Raw genomic sequence first — 25,619 nt, forward strand, 5'->3', positions numbered from 1 at the left:
GATTACCACTTTTTATCTCTTGTTATTTTTCTTGGTAAAACGAAGCTGTAGTTTTAAAATATGCTCGGATTCGAACAAAACCTTTCGTTTAGGTTTTCTTTTTTTTGTTTCCAAAGGTATCGGGTTAATCCTTTGTGTTTTGTAGGTTCATTAAGGTGTAGATATTAATTATAAGTTTTAAAGCTACATCGTACCCAAGGGGTTATTATATGAATGAATCTCGGATTTCACTATTAGGGTAGATGTCACAATACTATTGCAGTCGAAAATTGATGGCTGCAACTTTGGATAAAAGAATATATTATTACATAATAATAATTCATAGGTTGAATTATAGAAGAAATTATGAGATCATAAACATTATATTCTCGTAAGGCTATAAGAGTGACATTTTAGAATAAAAAGGCTAATTGTTTCTTTTAAAAGTGTATATGTTTACTAGAGCCTGCTGAGAAAAGAAAAAAAGAAAAATCGATTTAAATTGTTTTTATTCACAATAAAATTTAAATATTATCTAAACTGAATTGAATCTTATTCTGCACCCCCAAAAAAAGAATGTTATTTTTATTTAATATTTAAAATTATGATCCAAACCACTGAAAATGGGTTTAAGTGCAATTTGTTTTCAAACCTTAATTGTATTTTTGTTGAAACAAATGATTATTATTTGATGAGTTAAGAGTTGAGATGGTGTTTCCGTATCCTTTAATTATCCAATTATGTAATATCTAAACTTACAAAAGAAATCTAATAATATTAAATCCTATTCAATAAATCCAAAATGAAATCTAATACTATTAACTCTGAAAAAAAGCTTAGCTATTTTTTCTACTAATTTTCTTTTTCTAATAAAAAACCCCTATTGTTTTGTTTTTTTTTTTTTACCTCTCTTTCTCTCTCCTTTTATTTTTTCCCTCTTTAAGTCGTGTCGGACCATCGACCGTTTCCTGTGCTTCAGATCGTTGAAATCGAGGAGAAAATCCAAAGATCCATATTCTGTAATCAGGTACTCGTTTAACGCCACTTACTTTTTGTTCATCAATTCCTGAATATGCTTATAATTATTTGAAAGGAACCGTTCGTTTTCTTAGCAATGCTGTGGAAGTTTTTGAGGGGAGATCTTCTTTTTTTCATCAACTGTATTTCTGGATTTTTTTTTTTTGGAATCCCGGGAAAAAGGATATTAGTTTGTTAGATCGTGATGATATAGATTAGATGGGTTGTCTTTGGGCACATTAATGTCCTTTTGATTAGAAAAGAAAAATTGGCTTCATCTTGCTTTGGGTCGATTATGAGAGTTTAGTGAATATTAGGATTATAGAATTAAGTGTTACAAGAATCAAGTTAATGTTTTTTATTTGGTTAATTTTCATTGTTTGTAATGATATTTGTTGGACTGAAGATTGTTGTGTTGTCATCATTTTGGTGGCTAGTTGTAGCACTAAGATTTGAGAACCAAATTATCAAAATATAGTCGATTGGTATTTGTGATATCTATATACTTTTTTAAAGAAATTGGAATATTATATTATGGAATTTGGGTTTTAGTTCTGACTTAGATTGAGTTTTGCTTTTCAATGTCTAATCAGGGTGTTAATTTGCTTCTATATTAGTTTGAAGGGACTTTGTCTAGCTGAGAAATAGGGTGGTAAAGATGGTAAAGATGACAATGATTGCCCGTGTTACTGATGGTCTTCCTCTGGCGGAGGGACTAGATGATGGTCGTGATCTGGTAGATGCTGAAATGTACAAACAGCAAGTTAAGGCTTTATTTAAGAATCTCTCCAAAGGCCATAATGAGGCTTCAAGGATGTCTATTGAAACCGGCCCATATGTATTCCAGTATCCTTTGACATCAGTTCTTAGCTATATCATGGAAGGCCATAATGAAACTTATTTGAGCATGAATCTCAGTGTTTTTTGTTGTTGTAATGCGTCTGAGTTTTACTGTTACCTTTGACATAACTTCTTAGCTATATCATTGAAGGACGTGTTTGTTACTTGACAATGTGCGATCGATCTTATCCTAAGAAACTTGCCTTTCAATATCTGGAAGACCTCAAGAATGAATTTGAGCGTGTTAATGGAGCTCAAATTGAAACGGCTGCCAGGCCTTACGCCTTTATAAAATTTGGTAGGCTCCTTTTTTGTATGTTTTGGCCTTTTCTGCTTCTTATCCAACTAGTATTTCTTCTACTTTGTTTTGTGCTGCTTCTCTTACTAGGCTTGATTTTATCGTTTCTTTGTCTTTAAGACACATTCATACAGAAGACAAAAAAGTTGTACCAGGACACCCGTACTCAACGGAATATTGCAAAGTTGAATGACGAACTCTATGAAGTTCACCAAATAATGACTCGCAATGTACAAGAAGTTCTCGGTGTTGGCGAAAAGTTGGACCGTAAGATATTCGTTTTACCTTTCAGAATTACTTAAGTCTATCTTATGACATTTGATTTGATAATTAATTGAGTTGTGTTTGAATTAATGATGCACCATGATGAATGCTGATTTTTTCAATCATGAGCTAGGTAACTGTGTTTTAGTATTTTAATGCATTGCTTTGTACTGCATCTACTGGTTAAAGGGGGGGGGGGACCTGGTAGGCAAGACCAGCCTGTTGCTTCTATATCTGGTTCTACCTGCCCCGCTTTCAAATTTGTAAATTACCCTCAATTAAGTAATACATGTTGGAGCATTGACTAAAAAGACTGGATGATTTTAGTTCTTTGCATTTTATATATTTGTTTTTAGAATTACAGTCAATGTTTCTTGTATCAGTGTATGTGCAGGTTTTGTAATTTGTTCCTTTGGTTGTCACTGGTCAGATTTAGCCATTCATAAATCTTTGATTTTTATTAATCATGCTAAAGCTTGCTTTTCTGGTCTTTGCTTCTCATTGAGTATTTCTGGATTTATATATCAGTTCACATTATGCTCATTGATGTTAAGGAACTTGACTTCTAGTATTCTATTCTCTACTAGCAATTGTCATATGGTACAAGGGAAAAGTTAATTATGTTTATACCTTTTACCCACCTTAGCTTACTTGTAACTATTGCCATAAAATTGAAGTCACCTAATCGTTTTTCTTCTTCCTGATGGTTTATATGCTGTGTTGTCTCCCTCTTCTTTTTCACTGGCTGATTAATTGTATTTTTTTCTAATTTAGTGTGAATTTCACTCTTTTTTTGCGAATAACAGAGGTCAGCCAAATGTCCAGTCGTTTGACATCAGAATCTCGCATATATGCTGACAAGGCAAGAGATTTAAATAGACAGGTTAGTTTTTTATATGGGGGCATCTCTCTCTCTCTAACTGTTTTTCCGTTAGGACATTAGCTTTTGCCTTTAACATTTTCAAGTTACTTTAAGGTTTGCTGCAAAGTCTTATTGTTCTTGCTAGAACATAGGCAATTTATTATCAGTGTCACAATGTGACTCCCAGAGCTGAAGTGGTATCTTTGGATAAATGGGGGGGAAAAGTTTGTTTGCGGTGTGGAATGATTTCATACAAGTATTTCTTTGCTAAGATCCATTGTGATGTTTGAATGTTCCCACCCCGTAAAAGAATCATAATTGGGAATGGATTTAGCACCTAAATGTGGTTTGAATGAAGTTTCCTTAGTTAAGTACCATGGATAAAAGTTGCTTTGAAATGAAGGTCTCTTTAACAAGAGCTTGATTCAAAAGTTTGTTATATGTTTTCTTTTGCATGTAGGCTTTGATTCGAAAGTGGGCTCCTGTTGCCATTGTGTTGGGAGTTGTGTTCCTCCTCTTCTGGGTGAAAGCAAAGTTATGGTGATTCAACTGTGATCCATAGTGTTAAGAACTCATCAGAATTTCTTGGGTTTCTCTGTTGCTGAGTAACCTCTTGTCCACACCCAAGACCAAATATTGGAGTGCATTCTGGTTTTTATTCATCTCACAATTCGCCTTGTAGGTACAATTACAAATTTGCAATGTGGAATTGTGTGAAAGGGAGCATATGTTCAAAACAAAAACTATTCTTTCTATATGTAAAAGCCAGAATACAACATCCAAATAGGGAACTTTAAAGGTATTAACCTATTCTAGTGTTTTACTTTGTCCAAGGTTTTAGATAATTAACGTGCTGAGCCACCACCTGTTTGTACTACCTATATTTGAGATGGAAAACCCAGATTTTTCTTACCTTGATTGCTTATTTCAGTGTTCCAATGACATGCTTAAGCTCCCATCAGCTGCGGATGGCCTTTTTATTCAAGGCAAAGTGAGTCATTATGAGTAGTAATTTTGCATTCAGATTGATGACAAAAGGCTAATACTTACTAGTACAATATGGCCAAGTAAGCCTTGTATTCAAAGAAGAGGGTAAAAAGGCTTTCTATAAAGTTATGAACAAAGTTGTTGAAATATTAAATCGTTAGTATTCAATTTCAGTATTTTTTTTAAAAAAAATTATAGGTTAAAATAAAATAATTTTAAACAAATACTTGGAAATTTGGAGTAAATAGTTTGATTGATAAAATCGTGGCTAAAGTTCGATTAAAATGTAACATATATATTGATGTATTTGTCCAAGTTATCTTGGCATATCTCCAAGAAATTTATCTTGTAATGATCCAATTCTATCTCCATCTCCATCTACAGGACAATTCCATCACGATCCTCCTCTAATGGCAAATTTTTGTCCCTGTTGAAAGGACAAAAAATGTACTAAAAAAGTGGACGAGAGTTTAAGACAAGTAGTCTGTGAAATCCAAATGTTTTGCAAGAAGCAGAAACTTTTTTTAGGCTTTTAGCATTAGATATGGCAACTTTTATATTTTGTCACCATGAATTTTTCTTAAACTAGAAGCAGAAACTAGATTCTGAATAAAAACATTTGCATTAGATCACCTGCGCTTGTACTTCTAAAGCTAGAAACATCTTTTGCTAGCTCATGGCTTTGCTAAAAAACCTTTAACCTTGCATTAGCATATTTTTGCTCTTCCGTTTCCATACTGAACCAATGCGAGACATTAGTTCACTATGGTTTGCAGGTGGCTCATGCTCCTCTTTCCTGTTTTACTTTAAGGAATATTGCAACGAAAATTTCCAGAAACCATATCACAGCTAAACATGAGAGACACCATTTTATGCTTTAAAATGGTAGATTTGTTATAAAACAAGAAGCTAATCTGTCATAAAAAGAATTGAATAAGATTCCTTGCCATTCATCTGTTCCAAGGAATGGTTCTATTTCAGGAATTGAGAAAACCGCTACTCTAAGCACTGTCGGAATTTAAATGAAATGTGCAACTACAATTTATAGTACCTGTGAAATGTACTTTTTTGAGAAGACGGGATTCAATTTCAAACACATCTTCGCATAGAAAATAGGCACACCAACAACTAAGCCAAATACTCTAGTGGTACAAACTTAGTTATACATATACCAAAACTTGGAAATTCTAGGATTTTATATGGGGAAACTGCACACCATTGTAAATCGTTTGGTAACGGATTGGCACCAAGGCAGCTCAAGTATTGGTTTTCAAACTTATCAAAAATTAACCGAACTGCTTTCACCAACTGATGCTGAACTGTCTGCAAAATTAGCTTTACAGGTTCTTCCACTGGGGATAGCTTGGAACAGAGGGGCTCTAGAGTTAGTATAAGATGATAGTGCGGAGAACATGTTATGTATTCCCGACAGAGTTGCTTTTATTCCCACCTAGCTCCATAGGAGAATTTGTGATGCTACTGACGGAGCCAAGGGTCTGAGAGCTCAATTGGGGGCTAGCTGGACAGGCCTCTGGGTTACAAGCATTTAGTGCATGAATAGCACCTGAGCTCAGTTGGGGACTCATGGGAGTCCTTTGATTCATTTGTTGTGGGCTGGCCTGTTGCTGGGCCTGCAGTTGCTGAGGTTGCTGGTTCAATTGTGAAATTCCAATGGGTGATGGTGAGCCTACCTGTGAGGGTGAAATGACAGCCTGTAGTGGTGAAGTTGTTTCTTGCTGCTGCTGCTGCTGTGGCTGCTGTTGTTGTAATTGCTGCTGCTGCTGCTGCTGTTGCAGCTGTTGTTGCTGATGATGCAACTGCTGCTGCAACTGCAACTGCTGCTGTTGTTGTTGCTGCTGCTGCTGCTGCTGCAACTGCAACTGCTGCTGTTGTTGCTGCTGCAATTGCAACTGCTGCTGCTGCTGCTGCTGCTGGTTCATGTAAAGGTGGTTCATCCCAGGCATCATTTTTGGAGGACCCATGGACCCCATAGGCGTTCTTTGCATCGAACTCATGTTACCCTGGTTCAGATTTTGGCCCAGCATAGAAAGACTAGCAGAACCTGGATGCATCTGTCTGGGACCAGACATTCCAGCTATGCTTGATTGAGGACTGCCTAACATGTTTCCTCGTCCCATCCTTAAGTTTGAAAGCAGAGCAGCTTGAGACGATAGTGCTCCAGACCGAAGCTGCTGGGTTATCGCAGTGGTAATATTTGCACCTGGAAGATTAATTGGATTTTGGCCCACATTTCCCATGCCAGAAATACCAGTCATTGGAGCTGATATTCCTGTTCCACTCATTCCCCTCACACCTCCGATTCCAGTGGCATTGCCTAGGCCCCCAATCCTGACCATGTTTCCCATACCTACAGCTGCACTTAGCCCCATCATTTTCCTCTGCATTTGCTGCTGCTGCTGTGGTTGCTGCTGCTGCTGTTGCAATTGCCGCTGCTGCTGCCGTTGTATCATCTGAAGTTGGAGAGCTGAAGATTTATTGACCATTTGATTGTTGAACTGCATGTTTGAATTCTGCCCAATGGCATTCAAGTGTGAGAGAGGATTTGATCCAAGCATCATTGGTGATCTCTGGAACTGCTGATGCTGTTGTTGAAGCAAGGAGTGCTGTTGACTTTGCTGCTGCTGTTGCGGTTGTTGTGGCTGTTGCTGTGGTGGTTGTGGATCTAGTTGCGATGGCCTTGCAGGCATTGAAGCCCCAGACAGAAGTCCTTGAGACATCTGTAAGGCCTGAGGGTTTCCAGGAGGTAACATCCTTGTGTTTCCTAGAGCACTCGAAGATGGATTTATAGACATATTGTTACTGCTATTCTGCTTTGCCACTTCATTGGTTGCCTGACCTGCAACATTTTCGGCATACTGCTGCATATCGGATGCAGAATTGTTGGGAAATGTTACAGCAGAATTTGGTTGACTGCTCGAGGCAAGCACACCTGTTGGTTTTGCCTGAACATCATCTTCCACAAGGTGATGTCCTTCACGCACCATCTGCATGAACAAGTTCAAATAAAATGGAAGCAAAATCATAATTGTAACCTAAAAAATCTCAAACCCTGAATATCAAAGACTGTTCAGCTAACATACCAGTGAACAGAACTGTGCTGCAAGCAAGTCCGCCATGTGCTGTTACAGGATTTAATGAGGTGAACATGTCAGAACAACAATGAAGGAACTCTAGCATGGATAAGAAAAGTAGAAGATATAAAGGTTTAATTGTACAAACTTCAAAATGCAGTGTAGCAGATGTTCATTGTATTGTTATGATTATCCCTTTAGCTTAATATTAAAATACCAGCCTAAGAGAAACATTCTATATAAAACAAGGCATAACTGACAGTCCTTGTCTTCTCAACATAGTTAAAATCCGCATCAGAGTTTAAACAGAACACAACGTAGGCTCCAAAAGGGAACATGAGTCAAAAAGAACATGGTGCGGAATATCTAAATTCACAGGAAAGTGAAGTTAGATTTGTTGACGGTTAGACCCTGACAATCTCCAGGATGAGCAAATGAAAACTAACAATAAGTTGAATGAGCACCAAAGATAATATGTTCTCAAGACACCAGTAAGCACCCAGAAGCACCACAATCAAAATTTAGGAGGTGAGTGTAGAAAGAGGGAAAAACTAGCAAAAAAAAACTCAAATAAATTACGGGCAGAGATTTGCTTTTACCACCCAGGGCCAGACAGTTTTTAATTGTCTATAAGGCATATTCATCTTTCAGCAAGAAGTAAACTCACAGTATTGGGAAGCGTAGGAAGATGAGGAATATGATCCTCTGCACTAAGAATATCACCATCATCTATGTCTCCATAAAACATTGCTATGGTCCCATCAGTTGGTTTCTCAGACATAATCATTCTAGTTCTTGCCCTAGGAACTAGAGAAACGAGATTCCCTGTTAAAGCAGAGCAAAGTTAAAAGCAAGGGAAATGAACTGTAAATATTTTTGAAGGACCAGAACCTGACAAATAGCAAGAAAGCAAACCTTGAACAACATGCTCACCCTGCACAAAATTCAAGATTCTTGTCTTATAGGTATTCACACTGCCACCAAAAAGTGACTTTGATAATGGCTTCGACTCGTCTTTGAAATCCTCATTACTGGAAAAATTGCTTAGAAAGGGTGATACTAGTTCAGTAGAATGTGTGCTGGGTTTCCGGACATGATACTCATCAACCTTGTTCTTTTTTCTGTTGAGTTGACACCTGCAATTGGAACCATAACATGAATAAAGCCATCTATACAACTTTTAACAGCAAATGTCAAGACATGAATTTTAGTTCTTGAAAACAACGAACAACATAACCAAGCAGGTGCCTACTTTCATGTTATGGTGTTCACTGTCCAGTAGGACAAATTAAAAAAGCAAGTAGAGCAAGTTTCATATAAAGAAGAGGTAGCACTAGCCTGCTGTAAAGTTTGAAAGGATGATGCTAACACTATATACAGCATGGAAACACAAACTTACTTTTTCCATGGCTAGAAATCAATCAAAAAACTCCAATGGATAAATAATTCATTGGCATCATACCTCATAGTTACAATTTCAATCTTTGAGAACCTTTCGAGCACTGATTGATCAACCGAAGGTGGGGTTCCAACAGAAGGACTGCTTGCGTTTAATGGAACACTAATATTGCTAACACTTGCAGGAGAACCAACCGTATTGATTGCAGGGGTCTTAGGGAGGGAATTAGATCTTCGCTTAGCAACAGCTTGAGCCTGGTGTTGCCGTTGCATAGAGTCATTTGCACTTGAAGTCAAAGATGGGGTACCTCCAACAATAGGTACTGAGTTAACAGCTCCCTTCTCCTTTACAGTCGCTCCAAGGGAAGTGGTTGCCGCAACAGCTCCAAAGTGAGGTCCTACAGGACCACCTAAAAATTCCCCAGATTTTGCTGATAATGGAGATTGAGGCAAAGCCCCACCTGATAAACGTGGACTTTGCACTGATTTCCTTTTCTGGAACTGTTCTTCCTTTCTCACATCTTTCTCAACATGCTGATTAATATTGTTCCAAGGTGTTTGAGAGAAACCAGGTCTTGCAAATCCATGGAATGATCTTGGTTGAAGCCTCTGCTGTGGGTCCAAATGGTTTGCATCAGCTTCCCGGTTGAGCTCAGAGCCATCCAACTTGTCAGTAGGATCAAATGGCTCTTCCTTGGCACTGTATCTCAATGCTTGCTGTCCTGCAGAAAATGGCATTGCACCAGCCTCCTGATTCAAAACCCCTTCAAAAACCTGCTGAGGATACTTCTGCATGCCCGAATTTGCATACTGAATTCCTCTAGCCATTGATTGCTGGGGAAGTAACATATTCTTCCAGCTCATATCCTGTCCATGCAGGCCATCCATATGTGTCCCAACTTGATGCTGTGGAATGCCATCTGGTCCAACAGCATTAAGCCTAGTTCTTTTACTAAGGCCAGATAGGGGTGACATTGGACCGTCTGCATTCTCCCGCTTCCCAAGAAGAGAAGCACCAGAGTTTATGCTGTCTGCATATGACATTGGCATGTCCTGCCCAACAGGGGAGGCAGCTGATGCACTGACAACAGAGCTAGATCCATGATCCTGCATGCTTCTAGAATTCATAAGCCCCATTGGATACATTGGTGACTGAGATGACATGGGAAGTGCAGAAACAGAGGAATCTTGCACAAAACTTTTAGGCCTTAATGCCAAAATATTGCTTGAACCAATATTTTGAGGAATCAGATTTTCCTGTTGTAGCATCAAACTCCCTGAAACAATTCCAGCCTCTCTCAACCTGCCAACCTTCTTGGCATTGAACTTACTAGTAGAGGTGACTCTAACTTCTGGAGTTTGCCTCAATCTCTTTCGCCGCAAACTACATGAAGCAAGGTCAAGCTGCAATTCGGAAATGGTTAAGAAAGACACAACTGGATGCTCAAAGTAGAAGAAATACACATTACTTTCTGAACTTGTTACCTTAGTTGGAACAGGGTTAGTACAGAGTCTGTCCAGTTTGGGGGTAGGATCTAAACAAAGTTGTGGTTGCAAGGCTTTCAATATCCGAGACTCCGCCTCCTGCAGTCAAAAAGGATTAAATGCATAGATTCTTTGCAACATGTAAAGCAGCCAACTTCGAAGTATGGGAGAGCTGTCTGTATGTACCATTAAATCACCATATGTCCATGAATTATCTGAGCTCAATGGAATATCCTTCACTACATTCTCCAAAGACATCTTAAGGCACACTTTATTGATGATAGGGCATCCATCAATAGGTGGGGTGTTAGGTCCTTGTTGAGGTGCAACTTTCCGGTAATCACGCACCTTAAAAAGAAAAAAAACATAAATTTTAAATATGATTATATTATATTCCCAATATCTATGATCTAATAGTTACAGATGGCAAGTATTTGAATAAGCACAAACCAATACACCCAAAGGTCTCTTTCAGGTACACCAACAAATAAGTCAAAAGTTAAATGAGCACAAACTAACAAAGGTGGGAAACAAGAAAGAGAAGGGAAAAAAAAAAGTAGAGATGGTGATCTTGTGAGTGATTTGTGAGAACAATCTTTGTCACAGACTGCACTATGGGCAGTTTAGGTGAGTGAGACTTGCTTTTGTACATGTTAAGACATGTAGTAACTGGAAGGAAGTAGCACAGATTCAATGGATGGCCTAGAATATGATTGACTTATTAGATAAAAGGATAAGTACAACAAGTTTATAACTCACCTCACATACAAGCATTCCATCAACATATTTGCAAGGTATATCATCCAAAATATCTCCTGGCAATCGGCCAGATTCAATTGCCTAAAAGCACATTCAGAAACAATTGAGAGAACTTGAAAGTAGAGCTTCTGGTTAGAGGAAAAATTTTGGTAAAAGCAAATTGGAGTAATAATAACAGTGCAGTTTCAAGGAAATATCAAGTAATAGCCCCATTAAATTAACACAAAATTCTTCCTAAACCCCCAATGATTTCATTTCTCAAACCAAGTCCCGAGAGATGGGTGGGTTAACTCCACCAACAAACAAATCAAAATCACAAAGATTCGATTTGGATGTCACTTTTACTACTTGCTTTTTGTCTTTTCCTTTTAACTTAAGTTTCGGTAAAAAAATTGAAAGTAAATAGTAAAAAGCAAAATCATAATTGACTAGACATGAATAAATGGCTAAAATGTAGTAAAATTTCCATCATGCTTAAAAAATCGAAAAGACCATGGTTTCTGCATCAATGAAAGTCTTTTTTCCCCCCTAAAAATATATTGTTCTGGTGGATAAAAAGAATTTTTTTCAAAATATCAAAATTAAGAAACAAGCAAACTTAACATTTATCGAAGGTCAATTTCTCCTATCTTTTGAAGAATACTTATGAATGAGTTAATCCCAGCCAAAATAGCTGAAGACTAAGTCAGGTTGCCAGGCAACAGAGAACTATGGCCAGGCATCTTTGAACAAAGCTTCCTCAGATCATTAAAACAGGAACATGATCATAGGAAAAACCACTAGTCAACCCACCATTTACAGACAATTGATGCAAAGAATGAACTATAAAATGGAAAACGGAGATCATGCTACCCCACCCACCAAGGCTCAATGAAGGTAAGACAAATTTCTTTGCCAACCACATCAAAGACCTTGGTTGATCAAACCATGTAAATTGAAGATTTCTCCGATGTGGACTCAAACATATTTGATTAAAAGACCCCAACTTACAACAACATAGGAATAACAATGAAGATGAAAGATTATTTCAAATAGACAGAAACTGAAAACTGAAAAATATATACATTCCATTAAACACTTACTGAGAAGAGAGTTTCAGAGGACCTATCATATGGATGCTTTGGAGCATCCGGAACAGTATGCAAAGCCTCCTGAAAATTCAACAATTGCTTTAACTTAAAGTGACTTGCAAGGTAGAAACAAAAGAATCTGTCATTTTAGCAAACAAAAGATAGAACCTCTTGGGGCTTTCCAATAGAATAGCCATCTGGGTAAAGATTCAAGGTGAAGGAAATCTCATGATCTGCAAAAACAAGGAAGAACAAACAAACCAACGTACAATTCAAACATTATCAACTATCTGGAGAGCAGAAAATGAAAACAAAACCCAAACTACTTTTGAGGTTTTGAGTCTAACCTGAAGGAACACGAACCGTTTCATCAGAATTAATTGATTGAAACACCCCAGGAACACGCTCAACGCCTTCAACATCACCCTGGACAGATCAACACAAAAAAATCCATATAATCAGACAATATCACAAAAAAGAAAAGAAAAGAAACTAATTTATTTTCTCTATTCTTTTCTCTAATTGTGGGATGTGAATCAAACTAAGAAATTATACTAAAATCAGAAGTTATGCCAATTATTAAGGAAATTTAAGAAAAAAAATTAAAACTATACAAACCTCAACTACAGTACCTATTTTATTAAACACTTCAGCAATTCAATATATCCCTAGCTTCTACTTCTATCACCAACCAATAAGTAAAAATCTAGTTATACAGAATAAAAGTACAATTATAATGATTGTATTTTTTTAAAAAGTGAAAGTGGTAGCAGCAGCAGGATCTGTTCAGCAAAACAAAGAAACAGACGCGGAATTATCCTTCCATCAAGATTTCTCCTTTTTAACAATAGTTTATTTTTCTATCAACAACGTAAAGAGCCAATGGGTAAATATAGAAATTACCTGGAGCTTTCTAGGCCGTGAGCTCTCTTTAGAATTCTCGGAGACAACATCAACTGAAGCCTCCGATTGAAGACAATGCTTAGACTTGTACCTAGTACCGGTTTTTGAAACCTTAAACGAAACACCCATGTAAAAACTATTCTCTACTGTATCAGAATTAAACCATGAGAAAATTGACCTTCAAAGGGTTTTTGTTTGGATCAAGAGAAAATTAGGAAAATATTGAGACTTCACACAATTAGGAACCCAGATTGCGTTTTTCAGTAAATAGTCGAGAAAAAAAATATTAACAAATTCGTAAAAAGTAAAACTTGGTGGGTATTAATGAAATAATATAAGGACGTGTTTGGATGTGAAAAAAACCGAGGAACTTAAAGGAAGACAATTTTTGGGGGAAAAAGAAAGAAAGAAAAAAACCCATAGTGAAACAAATGTTAATAAGTTCTCCTGATGCGACCAAATAGTTTCTAAACTCAGAATCCTTTCTGAGAATCCCAACTTAGAAACTGTGTTAAAAAGAGCAATTGCATTTTATGGGGAAGACAAAGAGATAGACCTTGGTCCGCTTCTGACTTATACCCGAACAAACGACCCGATTTTACATGAATTTTTCATACCCAAGCCCAACCCTTTCAATAATATTGATTTTAGGATTTGAATTTACTTCAAATTATTGGAGAAGAAATTCATTCTAATACTTTCCATCACTTGTGGATAATTTTGTTTCGTTTCGATAAATTACATATTTTTTATATTAGAATTTTTATCATAAGCATATATGTCACAGATCGCGGTTCAAAATTTGTGGTTATTGTGCGCAGAATAACTCATAGAGGTCAATTTATTAAATTGACCCATTTGACTTACATAAATTAACCTGTGGAATACGTGGAGAAACTCATCTACAGTAAAACTAGAATTATCAACGTAAATAATATAAATCCTAAAGGGATAAGATTATATAGAGTTTAAATATCTTAACACTCTCATTTGTAGATAAATTTTAATATTGAGAGTCAATGCAACTCAAATTGTATTGTTGATTTTGGAGACCTCAACTATAAATAGAGATTTTTTCTGTTCAGATTGCGAGACAGGAAGTCTAGTCCTGTGACATATACATGTGAAAATCATATATTTAGAATAAAGTCATATTACTTTTAATTTGATTTTTATTTTATTTTAACATTATACATATTCCATATGTTATTATGATTAATTATTTTTAAATTATATGTTTCATTATTTATTATATGTTATTTTTTGAACACACATCTATCTTCTAAATTTATTATTTTTTCATACATACGTATGTGAAAAGATTTCATAAAATTTAAAATTTAATTAAAATATATAACATTAATTATAAAATTGGAAAAACAACATATTTGGATAATATTGTGAGATTGGGTTAAATCTAATTTTTTTAAATAGTTAAAAGCTTGTTTCATCTTTCTTTGAATTCATTTTTTTAATGACGGATCATTTATGCTCTTTTGATATAATATATAGGAGGAAAATATAATTTAACGATTCGAACTCACGTCCTCCTGCATTGACAACAATACTCATACAATTTTAAATAAATCAATAAATGTATTCACATTACAATTTTTAACACTTAGTACTTCTCATTTTAAACATTTATTTTCACTTTTAAGTAAATTACTATTCTATTCATTGCCCTTTTAAATTATATTAGATAATTTGTTTTAAGCATAACTTAATTATTATATGTATATTACAATTTATACGCCTTTTTTTTAATTAATCTTTCTCATAATATTTTTCATAATAAACTTCTTTTTATTACTTTTAATTATAATATTTTTTCATAAAAATTAAAATTAAAAACTATATCACACATTCGAAGTTAAAATTCAATTAGGCACTTTATTTATATTTTAAAATAATGTGAGATTTTTAGGGTTTAGAGGAAAATTATTTGTAATAAAATAATTAAGTATTCATAATTATATAAATTATAATTTAAGTAAATAATAATCAATGTTGCAAGTATATAATTTAAGAAGTTATCAAATTCTACAATTTCATGAAAACATTTTTTTTAATTCACCATAAAATTACATACACTATTTATTGCAAATATATTATTAATTTCTGTTTTCTTGATATCAAACTTAAACATTTTAAAATAAAAAATTAATTAAGTCTAAATTACTGATATAATTACAATAATAAAATATTTTCATATTTCGTAATTGTATAAATTATAATTTTAGTACATAATAATTAATGTTGCAAACGTAATTCATGTATATAATTTAAGTTATTATCAAATTCTACCATTTCATGAAAACATATTATTTAATTTTCCATAAAATTACATGCACTATTTATTGTAATTATATTATTAGTTTTTTGTTTTATATAATTACAAGAGAAAGTGTGATTAGTACAATTCAATTCAAACCAACGGTAAACACCATGCCTATCATGCCAACATACGAGGTTCATTAATTTTTATTTTCTCAAAATCAAATCTAAACATTTTAAAATGAAAACTTAATTAAGTCTACAACTCAATATCAACCCGTGCACATGGATATGCATATAATTAGTAATATAATTACAATAATAAAAGTATTCATATTATTTATAAATTTTATTTAATATATTTTAATTAAACATAAATTAATTGGTGGATACGGGTATACAATAAATTAGTAATATATTTGCAATAAGTAATTGATAATTCAAATTTCATACCATCTCTATTTTCATCTTCTACTGTTAAATTTGTATTGTTAAATTAGTAATACTCTAGTTGCATTATACCAGTTGACCACCAGTTTGAGGGAATTGATACTTTACAAACATGCCACCAGATTTTGCAGACCACGTCCAAGGTATCAATAACACAGGTATGTATGTATGTATGTATGTATGTATGTATGTATGCATGTATGCCTTGCCTTTGCTCATCTTATACATCAAACTGCACTTGTCTATAAAAGAGCATGCAAACAAGACATTGAAAAGCATCTTAGATGTTGTGCACCATCTCTGCGATTGCAATATCCATGCTAGACTGATATTTGGTATCTCGGTTCCAGATAGTAAAAGTCACCAAGTTCTTGTTCTTTTCTTTGATGTTAATCAAAATCTGATTCGATACAGTTATAACAGAAGGCACTCAAGAAGAGAATTGCACTCGAAATTGCGGCGAGATATAGGAGGCTTGTGTTAAGAGAATGATGTAAGAACAAGAACTTAAAAGTTTGTACCCGGAAAACTCAATGTGAGCATCAAGAAGCTTCTAAAAGGGCAGAACATATATAGTATTGAGTGATTCCAGGCTTTGTTGGAACAAGGTTTTGGAGCTAACAATAAAAAAGGGTATTATATTACAGGGTCGCCACCTGATTTGAGCTTCTCGAAATTTTAGTTCATTGGAATTTGGTTTAATGGTCTGTTTTGCTCCTGTTTTATTATTGGAGATTTTATTTATCCGCTGAATAATCAGAATTATAATGAATGACATGAGTGTTATTTTTATAAAATTCTAAGGTCATATGCGTCCTCCATTGCACATACTATATAAAACACATCGCTTTGGGGAAAATCCAACTTTTATCCAAAGCAATGGCAAAGATAATCCATTTCTCTTGCTTCCTCACTCGCCCATGCTCCCTTCCATCTCCACTCTTCCGCAGAACCCAATTTCCTGGTCAGTAATCACTTCATCTTCTCATTTTTGTTTTACTCTTCTTTGCTTTTTAATGTAAGCTTTGGGTTTCTTTTTAATTTAGCAATATGCTCTTCATTCATGTATTTATCCCCCAAAAAAACTGAATTTTGAGGCAAAACTGGATATAAATGTGACGTTTTGAAATGGGTATTTGAAGAATGATTAAATAAGGGATGGAAAAGTTTCAAACAGTGACTCAAATGACTTATAGAATTGAGTTAATGGTGGAGTGAACTGTGATTGTATAATAATCTCGGAGTTAAAATTTTAGCATCTTTTGTATGTAAAGTAGGAAACTTTGGACAATCCTTTGAAGATGTTAATGGAGCAGTTGAGATTCATCATCTGTTGCGAGAAAGGGGTAAACAGTCCTTGCTACGCTGCCAAATGCCAGAGGGAAAGAGGGTCTTGGAGCGGATTTCATCACATTATGACGAGTTAAATGCACTTGAGGTATGATGGTGAGTCCTCTGGACAGCTTTATTTGCTATTATTATTTCTGATCCTGGTTATTTGATATGATTCTAGCAAAGTCCAAGCAGTTAGCTTCTTATTTTAAGTTTATTTGATATGATTCTAAGAATCTAAGCTACGCGATCACCTTTAGGCTAGAGAATATATATATTGTTTGGACATGATAAGATTTATAGAATGCTTAAATTTCAATAATTGTAGTTCAAGATAGATCCCTATGCCTAAACTACTTGTATTTTGGCCATTTATGGTGTATCAAGTCACTCTTTGAAAATTAACATGATTTTCTCCTTTTTCACTCAACTGTTCTAATGGATTGAAGTTGATGATGCTGGGACAGGGAGGATTTTGGTTAAGAGTCCCGGTGACAGCATTTCTTGCCGCCAACATTTTGATATTTACTGCTCCTATGAAAGCCCTGGCAGAAACTTGTGAAGCTGATAACTCCTTTTTCAACATGCCTTTACTGCTATTTGTAGCCCTTATTGGTGCCACAGTTGGAGGTATCTTTTTACTTAGCCTCATCTTTGGTTCTGGTCCATAATGGCATGCCACTTTGTGTGCTTTTCAAATGAACATACAGCAATTCAAATACATCCAGCTATTGACGTTTTTCGTTGTTCAAACTGTATTTGATGTGCTTGAAGAAATTGTTATCCTAAAATACCTAGAACTGGATTGATCCCAACATATCATGAATAGAGATTCTAAATGGCCGATTTAAAATGTTAGAAAACTTGTCTCGTGCAGAAGCCTAGAAATAAGATAGCTGTTTTCAGTTGGGAATACCAATTTGAAATGGGTGACTGAAACATCTAACTACACAATTTCCACTTTTAAACACAGGAATCTATTCTGAGCAGTCTATATAACTAATGAAAATGAACTTTCAATGCCTTGTTTTACATTATGTTGGACTTTTTTTGTTTTTGATCATCCACAATTTGCACCTTAGGATTGCTTGCACGGCAGAGGAAAGGGGAGCTGCAGCGAGTGAATGAGCAGCTGCGCCAGATCAATGCTGCTCTAAGAAGGCAGGCTAAGATAGAGTCATATGCTCCCAGCCTGAGTTATGCTCCCATCGGTGGTAGAATATCAGAAAAGGAAGTAATTGTCGATCCAAGAAAGGAAGAGTTGATTTCTCGACTGAAGAGCGGGAAGAACTTTTTAAGAAATCAAGAACTTGAGAAGGCTTTTCTAGAGTTTAAGACAGCACTGGAGCTTGCTAAGAGTCTAAAAGATCCTATCGAGGAGAAGAAGGCTGCCAGGGGTTTAGGTCTGTATCTTCTCCATTTATTTGCCTGTCTAGTCTCTATTCCTAATTTAGTATGGTAAAATGCTTATGGTTTGAGCCAAACCAAGTGGCCAAAGAGAGATAAGGATTATGATACCTTATGGAATTCCCTTGGATCTGTGTGCATCAATCTATTAGATACTCAGAGAAGTGACTTCATTATGAATCTTATATTTGGTATCAAAGGAAATCCCATGTCGCTTTTTTGTACCAAGTGGCAGTGCTAAAGCATAAAGCGATGAATCGTAAAGCCCTTAAAACTTGTACCAGCTAATTAATTTATGTGTTTCTTTCTGGGGAGTGATGCAAAAAACTTCTTTTCTTACAGCTGGGATCCCTTTCCATGAAGGGTAGCAGAAACTTTTAACATTTAAGTTTGATTGATTTCAGGTGCCTCGTTGCAAAGGCAAGGCAAATATCAAGAAGCCATTCAATACCACTCAATGGTTTTAGCAATATCTGATCGAGAAGGAGAAGACTCTGGAAATACAGAAGCTTATGGAGCAATTGCTGACTGCTACACCGAGCTAGGAGACCTTGAGAAAGCAGGGATTTTCTATGACAAATATATTGCTAGGTTGGAAACAGACTAATGAAGCTGCATAATCCACCAGTTCTACCACCTTTTAATGTATTTCTAAATAATTATAGAGACTATAGACAGCTTGCTGACATCTCCTTTTCTCCCATTTTAGCATTACTGTTGTTAGTTGCTAAGTGCAGTCTTTCAGGCACTGAAATTGATTTTGTTGGATAATGCATTGTAACTCATGTTTCTTCCAAAGAGAATACCCATTTCACTTTCCCCTTTTTGTTTCCTCCAATCTTCGGCATCCCCGTTTGCTCGGATTCTGAGATTCTGAATTTTTTAATGATTATTTGATTAAATCATGCATCAAGGGCATTACAGCTGGAATGCTTCCTTTACTTAATGCAACAGAAAATGCCCGTCAATTTGTCAATCCCCGGCCAGTTGGTGCCCCATCAGCTCTGAAATGTTCGAGCGCAATTATGACATATGAGTCTCCTCACTCTGTGTATATCTTACGTGGATTTTATCTTGTTCCTTGAAGATTTTAGTTCAACTTGTGTCTGATTCTTTAGTTCAACTTGCGTCTGATTCTTCGTTCAATGTGTACTGTATTGATTAAATTTTGCATTATAATTAATCGAACTTTTTACAAGTACAATTAAAACAAACTCACTCAAACAACGTATCGTAAAACTTTAGTCTTCAGTACCTAACATTGCCCAAGATGAAAATGTTTAAATTCCAAACAATATGACGAGAAAAGAAGAAATACTAAATACGTAGCAGTCGATTCCAGAGAAAGCTATAAATATGCTTTATATATATCCAATGAAACAGTCGGTACCGTATCAAACATATAGGAGAGAATACATTAAAAAGCTTTCCTAGCCGTGTTTAAAACTCAATAAACATAAGTAAAGATGGATACAATAGGCAAACATATGCTATAGATAAAAGCAGGATGCAGCTTCACTGCTAAAAAAAGCCTCCTAAATCTTATGCTTAAGAACTCAAATAAAACCTGCAAATGCAGGAAATAAGGATATTATCACACAAACTCTATCTTTATTACTGATAGTACAATAGCTGCTGGGCAGCAGCAACATTCTGGAACCCACCATCATATATAGCCTGGCTTGCTCCAGCAGCACCCACTCCCATTGCTGCTTGCTTCAGAGGATGCTGTCCCTGAGGGTGCATTAGAGCATGAACGCCACCCATTTTGCTCATGGCAAGTTGCCTTTCATAAGCTAATAGGTCAATCGCTGAAAGGCCCGGTAAAGGTGCAGCTGCAGGTGGGGGAAGTGGGTTTGAACTTGTCCCCGGTGGTGTAGGTTTGCTGCCCCAAGAGCACTTAAGAAACAAATTCAACATGTCAATTTCTCATTATCCCAGGACCAAAGTTTTTTATTTTAAATGGAAGCCACCAAAATAACTATGAGTTCGTAGACACGCAAGATTTTTCTTTCCTTTTTTTTCATATTTGAAAGTAATAGACAAGCAAGATTGTATCCAAAGAACATCAACCATCCAGAACAGTCATCCAACTCATTTTAGGAGATTTAAAGGTCAATAATGCTAATGAACATACTAAATTATGCACATAATTTCCAACATATCCTCCAAAAACTTCAAATATACATATTGTATTACATATTTACATTTCTCAAAACAGTATCCAAATTCTGAGAAAAACAGTGAACAAACCTTAATTTGCTTGCCACATAAAAATGACTGAGTGTTCCCCATCTGAATAGCCAAAGCTGCCCCAGCATGAGTACTGTATCTCACAAAGCCAAAGCTTTTGTCACGCTGGACCCGAACCTCCTCAATCACCCCAGCACCAAGTGCGTGGAAGTGACGGTGGAGTTCAAGTTGGGTGACCTGCAGGAATAAAAAGTAATTGTTTAATTGGACAACCTAAAATGTTCCTTTAAAGAATGATTCTCAGAACACAAGTCCAACTCTCCAATATACTTCATTACAAGATGGGGGTTCTAGGGGTCCATATATCGAAGAGACTTCAAGATCATACCGTCATGGGTTGTGATGCTTGCATTGTTAGGTAAAAAACCAAATATTCTTTTTATTTAGCTGAGTTTCAAAAAGACATGGAGAAATTTATAAAATTTAGTATTCTACATGTATAGAAAATGAGATCTCCTAAAAGTGTTAAAAAGGCCCATTTTACTTTTTCTATGTAAAGTAAGCTCACATAATGCTTGGTAACACCCATTTTGAAACCAATTTCCATGTGCAAAATAATAATTAGAAGAGCTGTTGCATATAGTTACTTGCCTCTGGAGCAAGATTGCCCACATAAACAGTAGTATATTGAGGATTATTCTCAGGAGCCTCATTATTGGTGGTCTCTTTACCATCCTCTGCATGTCAAGGTAACAGATGTAAGTTTATTTCCCATTTGGCACAAATTTGAAGATCCATAAAAGGTAAAAAAAAATACTAATAATTTGAGTTATTGAACAAAGTAGCTTTTGATGTGAATGTTTTTAGAGAATCTTGCTACAACAAACATACCTGATGAACCATTGGTAAGTTCAACGACACTTTTGGCATCAGAGCTTTGCTTGTCATCATTGCTACCAGCACCTTTTGTTGCCCAGTTACAACGGATCTGTCGACTGCCAAGCCACTTTCCTAGAAAAATAAATCAAAAGCACATTTGAATTTTTACTGCAATTTGAATAACAGCAATTCATGCAAGTGATCATTTGTCTAAAAAGTAGTACTAAATACAATTATTCCAACTCGGCCAAAATATTCTAATGAATCAATACTCTACACGGAGATTTTACAGGAAAAAAAAATTCATGAAAGAATAAAAGGGAAAAGAAAAGGGAAGACTTTTTGCACAAGAACTTCAGCAACATATTAAGAACACTCTAAAGCATGAAAGATATAAAATAAAAGTTTTGAAGCTAACAGCTTTATTTGATGAGGCAAAAATCTTACCACTTAAGTCATTAATTGCGCTTTGTGCATCCTGAACAAAGGGGAAAAAAAGGTCAATAACAATAGACAAAACAACATTATAACGGAAGAGGAAGGGACAACAGAACCTTAACCAAGGAACAGTACCTGCTGACTGCGGAATGAAACAAACCCAAATCCTCTTGAACGCCCAGTTTTCTGATCCCACATAACCCTCGCATCCCTGAATCAGTTAAGACATCAAATTTGTTAATTCTAAAACTAATATATCACTACTGTAAGCAGCACAAAAACATTAATCAAGGTTTACTAATAAATTTGACCATCCTTATAGCTTAGACATTCACTTTTAATAAGTTAGATTAGTGGCAATGTGTTTATTTAAATCAAGATCAACAAGAAAAAAACACACTTACGAACAACTGTGATAGACAGAAAAGCATGCATACAGCATTGCATCAGTAACCTCAGGACTGAGATCCCCTACAAAAATGTTAAAATGACCTGCACCAATTTGGATAGTACCAAACAGTATAATTACGAAAAACAAAATTCAGTGCATTGTGAATATTCTTGAGCAAAATTTTCTAAACAAGATAATGTGAAAACCTGATGTATCCTCTCTCTGACCACTAGCATATGCCCAATTGACCTTGATAGGCTGTCCAAATCTGCAGATTACAGGATATGATGTCAAAACAGACTCAAAACAAAGTAAAGAGGAAAACATTAAAAGTTAATGCTTACAAATGCCTTCCATTTAGAGACAATATAGCGAGAGCAGCTGATCGACGATCAAAGTAGTGGACGAATCCGTATGATGACTGTTCCAGTAGGAGGAGAAAGAAAATTTGTCAATCATCTGACAACAGTATGTGAATGGAAAAGGGAGATAAAGTCAAGAAACCATTGCTCAATTAGTGCACCCTCACAGCTTCATAAAGGGAAAAAAAAGAAGAGGGAAAATCTTGAAAATAATACCTTTTCCTTTCTGATAAGCTTGCAACCTTCAACAGGACCTGTACTTGCAAAAACCTCTTGAAGTAGTGGTTCAGTCACTTGTGAATGGATGTTTCCCACATACCTGCAGTTTCTCAAAAATAAAAAAACTAAAAGTCAAATAAAAAACAGAAAAAAGAAGAGATAAATAAAACTATATAAGTAACTTTCTAAGTTGTTAAAAAGATGCAAGAACATGCAAGCATCTATCACATTCCAAAAACCATTTAACTATCAATTAAAAGAGCCATTAGCTTAGAATTTTGCACAGAGGGTCATAGCAACGTATCCAATCAGCAGACTCATGAAGGAAAGTGTCTCTAATTCATGCAGTTATAAGCACAGAAGTGACTAGGGTAGGTGCTTAAGCAAGAAGGGGAAATAAGCGACTCACAATATACAAACAAAACAAAATGGAGAAAGGGGAAAAAGAAGTAAAAAAAAATCTAGGCAAACACTCACACACTGCGGCAAGTACTTGGATCAAAACCAGGAGGCAGATTTCCACTTGGGATTGGCTCTATCTGCAGAATAGAAAAGTGAAAAATAAAAAAGAGGGGAAAAGAAGAAACGATGTACAAAAAAGTCAGGTCCCACTCAACTCAATTCTAAAGCCTCCATATCCAGGAAAAAGGGTGAGTTTTTGAAGAAATCCAATAGTCAACCTAAAAGAACAAACAAAATGCTAACTACAACCATGACAAATGTGAGCACCACTTCTCCTACTTTGAAAACACTTTCCACTTGAAAAGACAACAGACTTCCTTGCTTTTACTATTATCACATTTTCCCCCTTCATTTTTTCAGTGCCGACTGGAAAAAAATTATTTCAGCCTCATCTAAATAAGACATACTTCAGCAGAACAATAGACTGCAGATCGGACCAAATTCAAGTGTAATGCAGTCCAAAGTTCCTTGAACTCCCTCCTCCAAAGTGAAAAACAAATCTATATCTTTCTGCATGATTCAAACAGAAAGGACTGTTGGACATGTAACTCAGAAAGAATGCAAATACATTGAAAGCACCATAGACTTTATAAATTAGCTTCATGCTGTTAAATTTCAACACTATAAACCTAAAAATTCCCAGAACGAAATGCGGGAATCACACCTTAAGCTCCAATACTCAAACAAGAGACAGATAAATTGCACGTTTTTTTATATAATATTTACAAACTAGAGATAAAGATATAGAAAAATATAAACATGGACATGGACAAAAAGACTGATTGACTGTGCATGTGTGCCAGAGAGATGGCAACTAAACATTATCCAAACACAATCATTTCTCAACATTTGCAAAACAAAATGAAGATTAAGATTAGAAGTAAACTAAATAAAACCAAAGAAATGAGAACAACAAGTAAATGAGAAAGAAAACACAACAGAGAACCTAGTAGCTTTCCCATTGAACTTCGTATAAGAGAAATAACAACATTTGAACTTCAAGCAAATGAAAATGTAAAATATTCAGAATCAAAACAATCTTTTATCAAAATTCAAACCAAAAACAATGAGCTTCACTCTATACAAGAAGCATGTTAAAGTCACAGGCTTTCTCATTTCTGGAAACCAAATCCAGAAACGTCTCCCATCAAAAATCAAGAAAATAACTTTTGCTTTTGAAAATCACATTCAAATCGCGAAATAGGAGCAAGGTCCATCAATTCAAGCAAAGTTGATAGTAAAAGCTTAGCTTTCAAAGGTCAAACATCACAGCATTAAATATAAAACTAACCCAATCTCCACCAATTCAAAAACAAGAAACCAAACACGAACCCGAAGATCCAAACACGATTTCGAAAAAAAAACAGATATTCCTGAAAACCGGATCAAAAACTAGCAGATACTTAATAAAAAGAGAAATTGACGAAAAATCAAAGAGGTAAGGTAAAAAAAATAGTAAAAAACCTGTGGAGGAGCTAAGATGCCAGGGTGATAGAGAGACTGTTGTTGGAGGAGAGCTTGTTGCATCAGGGCTTGTTGCTGTTGCTTCAGCCTCAGGTGCTGCATTTTTCCTCGGCGATTTTCAAGGAAAAACAAATCTGTATGTTTGGTATGCGAGAAAAGAACCCTTTTTATTCTCTTCTTCTCCTCTGCTAGGGTTCGAAGTGTAAGGGGACCTCGAGAAAAGGAAAAAAAATGAAAGAGGAAGAAAAAAAAAAGGCCTCTAAAGAGAGAAAATGACTGGATCCGAGAAAAGTATTTATAGCGGGATTATGATTGAGTGGGAAAATTAGAAATTTACCTTCTTATTGTTTATTGTAAACAAATCGTAAAATTACACGTGCACATGAATTTATTACAGGTTATTTTATGTTCGAAGAAAAATACAAAATCCATGTCCAATAGGTAGGCAATAAGGGCTTAGAAAATTATAAAAGCTTCGGCCCAATAGGCCACACGTTACAAGTCGACTGATAGCGTCTCATCATAAAATTGGTTTATAATTGTTTTAGAGAATTTAGTTTGTTGGAAATGAAACTAAAATTCATAATATAAACCTCCAAATTTTATGTTCTATTTAATATGGTTTAGGGGTTTCCAGTAAGTTTTAAAAAACTGGATTTTTTCATAAGAAAGGTCTATTTTTTTTAGTTGTCAATGCCCATGGAAATATAGGTTTTTGTTTGGTAATGTAAACTATTATAGCTAGATCTGAGTATGTGTTGGATAACTTATTCAAGACTGAAGGTTTGTTT

The 25,619-nt window shown here is 35.4% G+C and overlaps 4 protein-coding genes across 7 annotated transcripts; 2 read left to right on the plus strand and 2 right to left on the minus strand.

The window, feature by feature from the left end:
* Positions 1-840: 840 nt before the first annotated feature.
* Positions 841-4,172, plus strand: LOC105768215 (25.3 kDa vesicle transport protein). Of its 2 annotated transcripts, none has more exons than XM_012588025.2 (6): positions 841-1,006; positions 1,614-1,842; positions 1,974-2,134; positions 2,255-2,401; positions 3,205-3,281; positions 3,721-4,172. In XM_012588025.2, exons 2-6 carry the CDS (start codon positions 1,655-1,657, stop codon positions 3,802-3,804), a joined length of 657 nt encoding a protein of 218 aa, XP_012443479.1. In that variant the 5' UTR covers positions 841-1,006; positions 1,614-1,654; the 3' UTR covers positions 3,805-4,172. The 2 variants fall into 2 exon arrangements, with proteins under 2 accessions (XP_012443479.1, XP_012443480.1); XM_012588026.2 differs by having other exon boundaries at positions 853-1,006; positions 1,590-1,842.
* Positions 4,173-5,176: 1,004 nt separating this feature from the next.
* Positions 5,177-13,506, minus strand: LOC105768855 (protein PHYTOCHROME-DEPENDENT LATE-FLOWERING). 2 transcript variants are annotated; one of them, XM_052630782.1, is made up of 12 exons: positions 12,955-13,506; positions 12,399-12,477; positions 12,220-12,284; positions 12,064-12,132; positions 10,982-11,062; positions 10,409-10,570; positions 10,223-10,321; positions 8,802-10,141; positions 8,273-8,475; positions 8,007-8,164; positions 7,349-7,387; positions 5,177-7,252 (listed from the first exon to the last, which is right to left on the minus strand). In XM_052630782.1, the coding sequence occupies exons 1-12, from the start codon at positions 13,081-13,083 to the stop codon at positions 5,663-5,665; spliced, it is 4,014 nt and encodes a 1,337-aa protein (XP_052486742.1). In that variant the 5' UTR covers positions 13,084-13,506; the 3' UTR covers positions 5,177-5,662. The 2 variants fall into 2 exon arrangements, with proteins under 2 accessions (XP_052486742.1, XP_052486741.1); XM_052630781.1 differs by having other exon boundaries at positions 8,255-8,475.
* A 2,980-nt stretch (positions 13,507-16,486) lies between these two features.
* On the plus strand, positions 16,487-19,239 carry LOC105768720 (protein FLUORESCENT IN BLUE LIGHT, chloroplastic). 2 transcript variants are annotated; one of them, XM_012588839.2, is made up of 5 exons: positions 16,487-16,645; positions 16,959-17,119; positions 17,481-17,643; positions 18,096-18,416; positions 18,825-19,239. In XM_012588839.2, exons 1-5 carry the CDS (start codon positions 16,561-16,563, stop codon positions 19,025-19,027), a joined length of 933 nt encoding a protein of 310 aa, XP_012444293.1. In that variant the 5' UTR covers positions 16,487-16,560; the 3' UTR covers positions 19,028-19,239. The 2 variants fall into 2 exon arrangements, with proteins under 2 accessions (XP_012444293.1, XP_012444292.1); XM_012588838.2 differs by having other exon boundaries at positions 16,489-16,645; positions 16,956-17,119.
* Positions 19,240-19,756: 517 nt separating this feature from the next.
* Positions 19,757-25,091, minus strand: LOC105768719 (oligouridylate-binding protein 1B). Its single transcript, XM_012588836.2, has 12 exons — positions 24,829-25,091; positions 23,380-23,441; positions 22,900-23,002; positions 22,666-22,742; positions 22,528-22,589; positions 22,335-22,422; positions 22,066-22,141; positions 21,940-21,970; positions 21,505-21,624; positions 21,265-21,350; positions 20,674-20,850; positions 19,757-20,319 (listed from the first exon to the last, which is right to left on the minus strand). Exons 1-12 carry the CDS (start codon positions 24,928-24,930, stop codon positions 20,035-20,037), a joined length of 1,269 nt encoding a protein of 422 aa, XP_012444290.1. The 5' UTR covers positions 24,931-25,091; the 3' UTR covers positions 19,757-20,034.
* Positions 25,092-25,619: the final 528 nt, after the last annotated feature.

The sequence above is a fragment of the Gossypium raimondii genome, chromosome 5 (assembly GCF_025698545.1).
Source record: "Gossypium raimondii isolate GPD5lz chromosome 5, ASM2569854v1, whole genome shotgun sequence".
Lineage (NCBI taxonomy): Eukaryota > Viridiplantae > Streptophyta > Magnoliopsida > Malvales > Malvaceae > Gossypium > Gossypium raimondii.

What these genes read in the sequence shown, in the direction of transcription:
- LOC105768855 (XM_052630781.1), bottom strand. Translation starts at nt 13,083, where the DNA reads ATGGGTGTTTCGTTTAAGGTTTCAAAAACCGGTACTAGGTACAAGTCT. An exon ending in AACGGTTCGTGTTCCTTCAG is followed by an intron (nt 12,285 to 12,398) that starts GTTAGACTCAAA and finishes TTGTTTTTGCAG; the next exon opens with ATCATGAGATTTCCTTCACC. An exon ending in CCTCTGAAACTCTCTTCTCA is followed by an intron (nt 11,063 to 12,063) that starts GTAAGTGTTTAA and finishes ATGTGCTTTTAG; the next exon opens with GCAATTGAATCTGGCCGATT.
- LOC105768215 (XM_012588025.2), top strand. Translation starts at nt 1,655, where the DNA reads ATGGTAAAGATGACAATGATTGCCCGTGTTACTGATGGTCTTCCTCTG. An exon ending in ACCGGCCCATATGTATTCCA is followed by an intron (nt 1,843 to 1,973) that starts GTATCCTTTGAC and finishes ATAACTTCTTAG; the next exon opens with CTATATCATTGAAGGACGTG. An exon ending in TGTTGGCGAAAAGTTGGACC is followed by an intron (nt 2,402 to 3,204) that starts GTAAGATATTCG and finishes TGCGAATAACAG; the next exon opens with AGGTCAGCCAAATGTCCAGT.
- LOC105768720 (XM_012588838.2), top strand. Translation starts at nt 16,561, where the DNA reads ATGGCAAAGATAATCCATTTCTCTTGCTTCCTCACTCGCCCATGCTCC. An exon ending in CCGCAGAACCCAATTTCCTG is followed by an intron (nt 16,646 to 16,955) that starts GTCAGTAATCAC and finishes TTGTATGTAAAG; the next exon opens with TAGGAAACTTTGGACAATCC. An exon ending in GAAGGCTGCCAGGGGTTTAG is followed by an intron (nt 18,417 to 18,824) that starts GTCTGTATCTTC and finishes GATTGATTTCAG; the next exon opens with GTGCCTCGTTGCAAAGGCAA.
- LOC105768719 (XM_012588836.2), bottom strand. Translation starts at nt 24,930, where the DNA reads ATGCAGCACCTGAGGCTGAAGCAACAGCAACAAGCCCTGATGCAACAA. An exon ending in CCAAGTACTTGCCGCAGTGT is followed by an intron (nt 23,003 to 23,379) that starts GTGAGTGTTTGC and finishes GAGAAACTGCAG; the next exon opens with GTATGTGGGAAACATCCATT. An exon ending in AGCTTATCAGAAAGGAAAAG is followed by an intron (nt 22,743 to 22,899) that starts GTATTATTTTCA and finishes CTACTGGAACAG; the next exon opens with TCATCATACGGATTCGTCCA.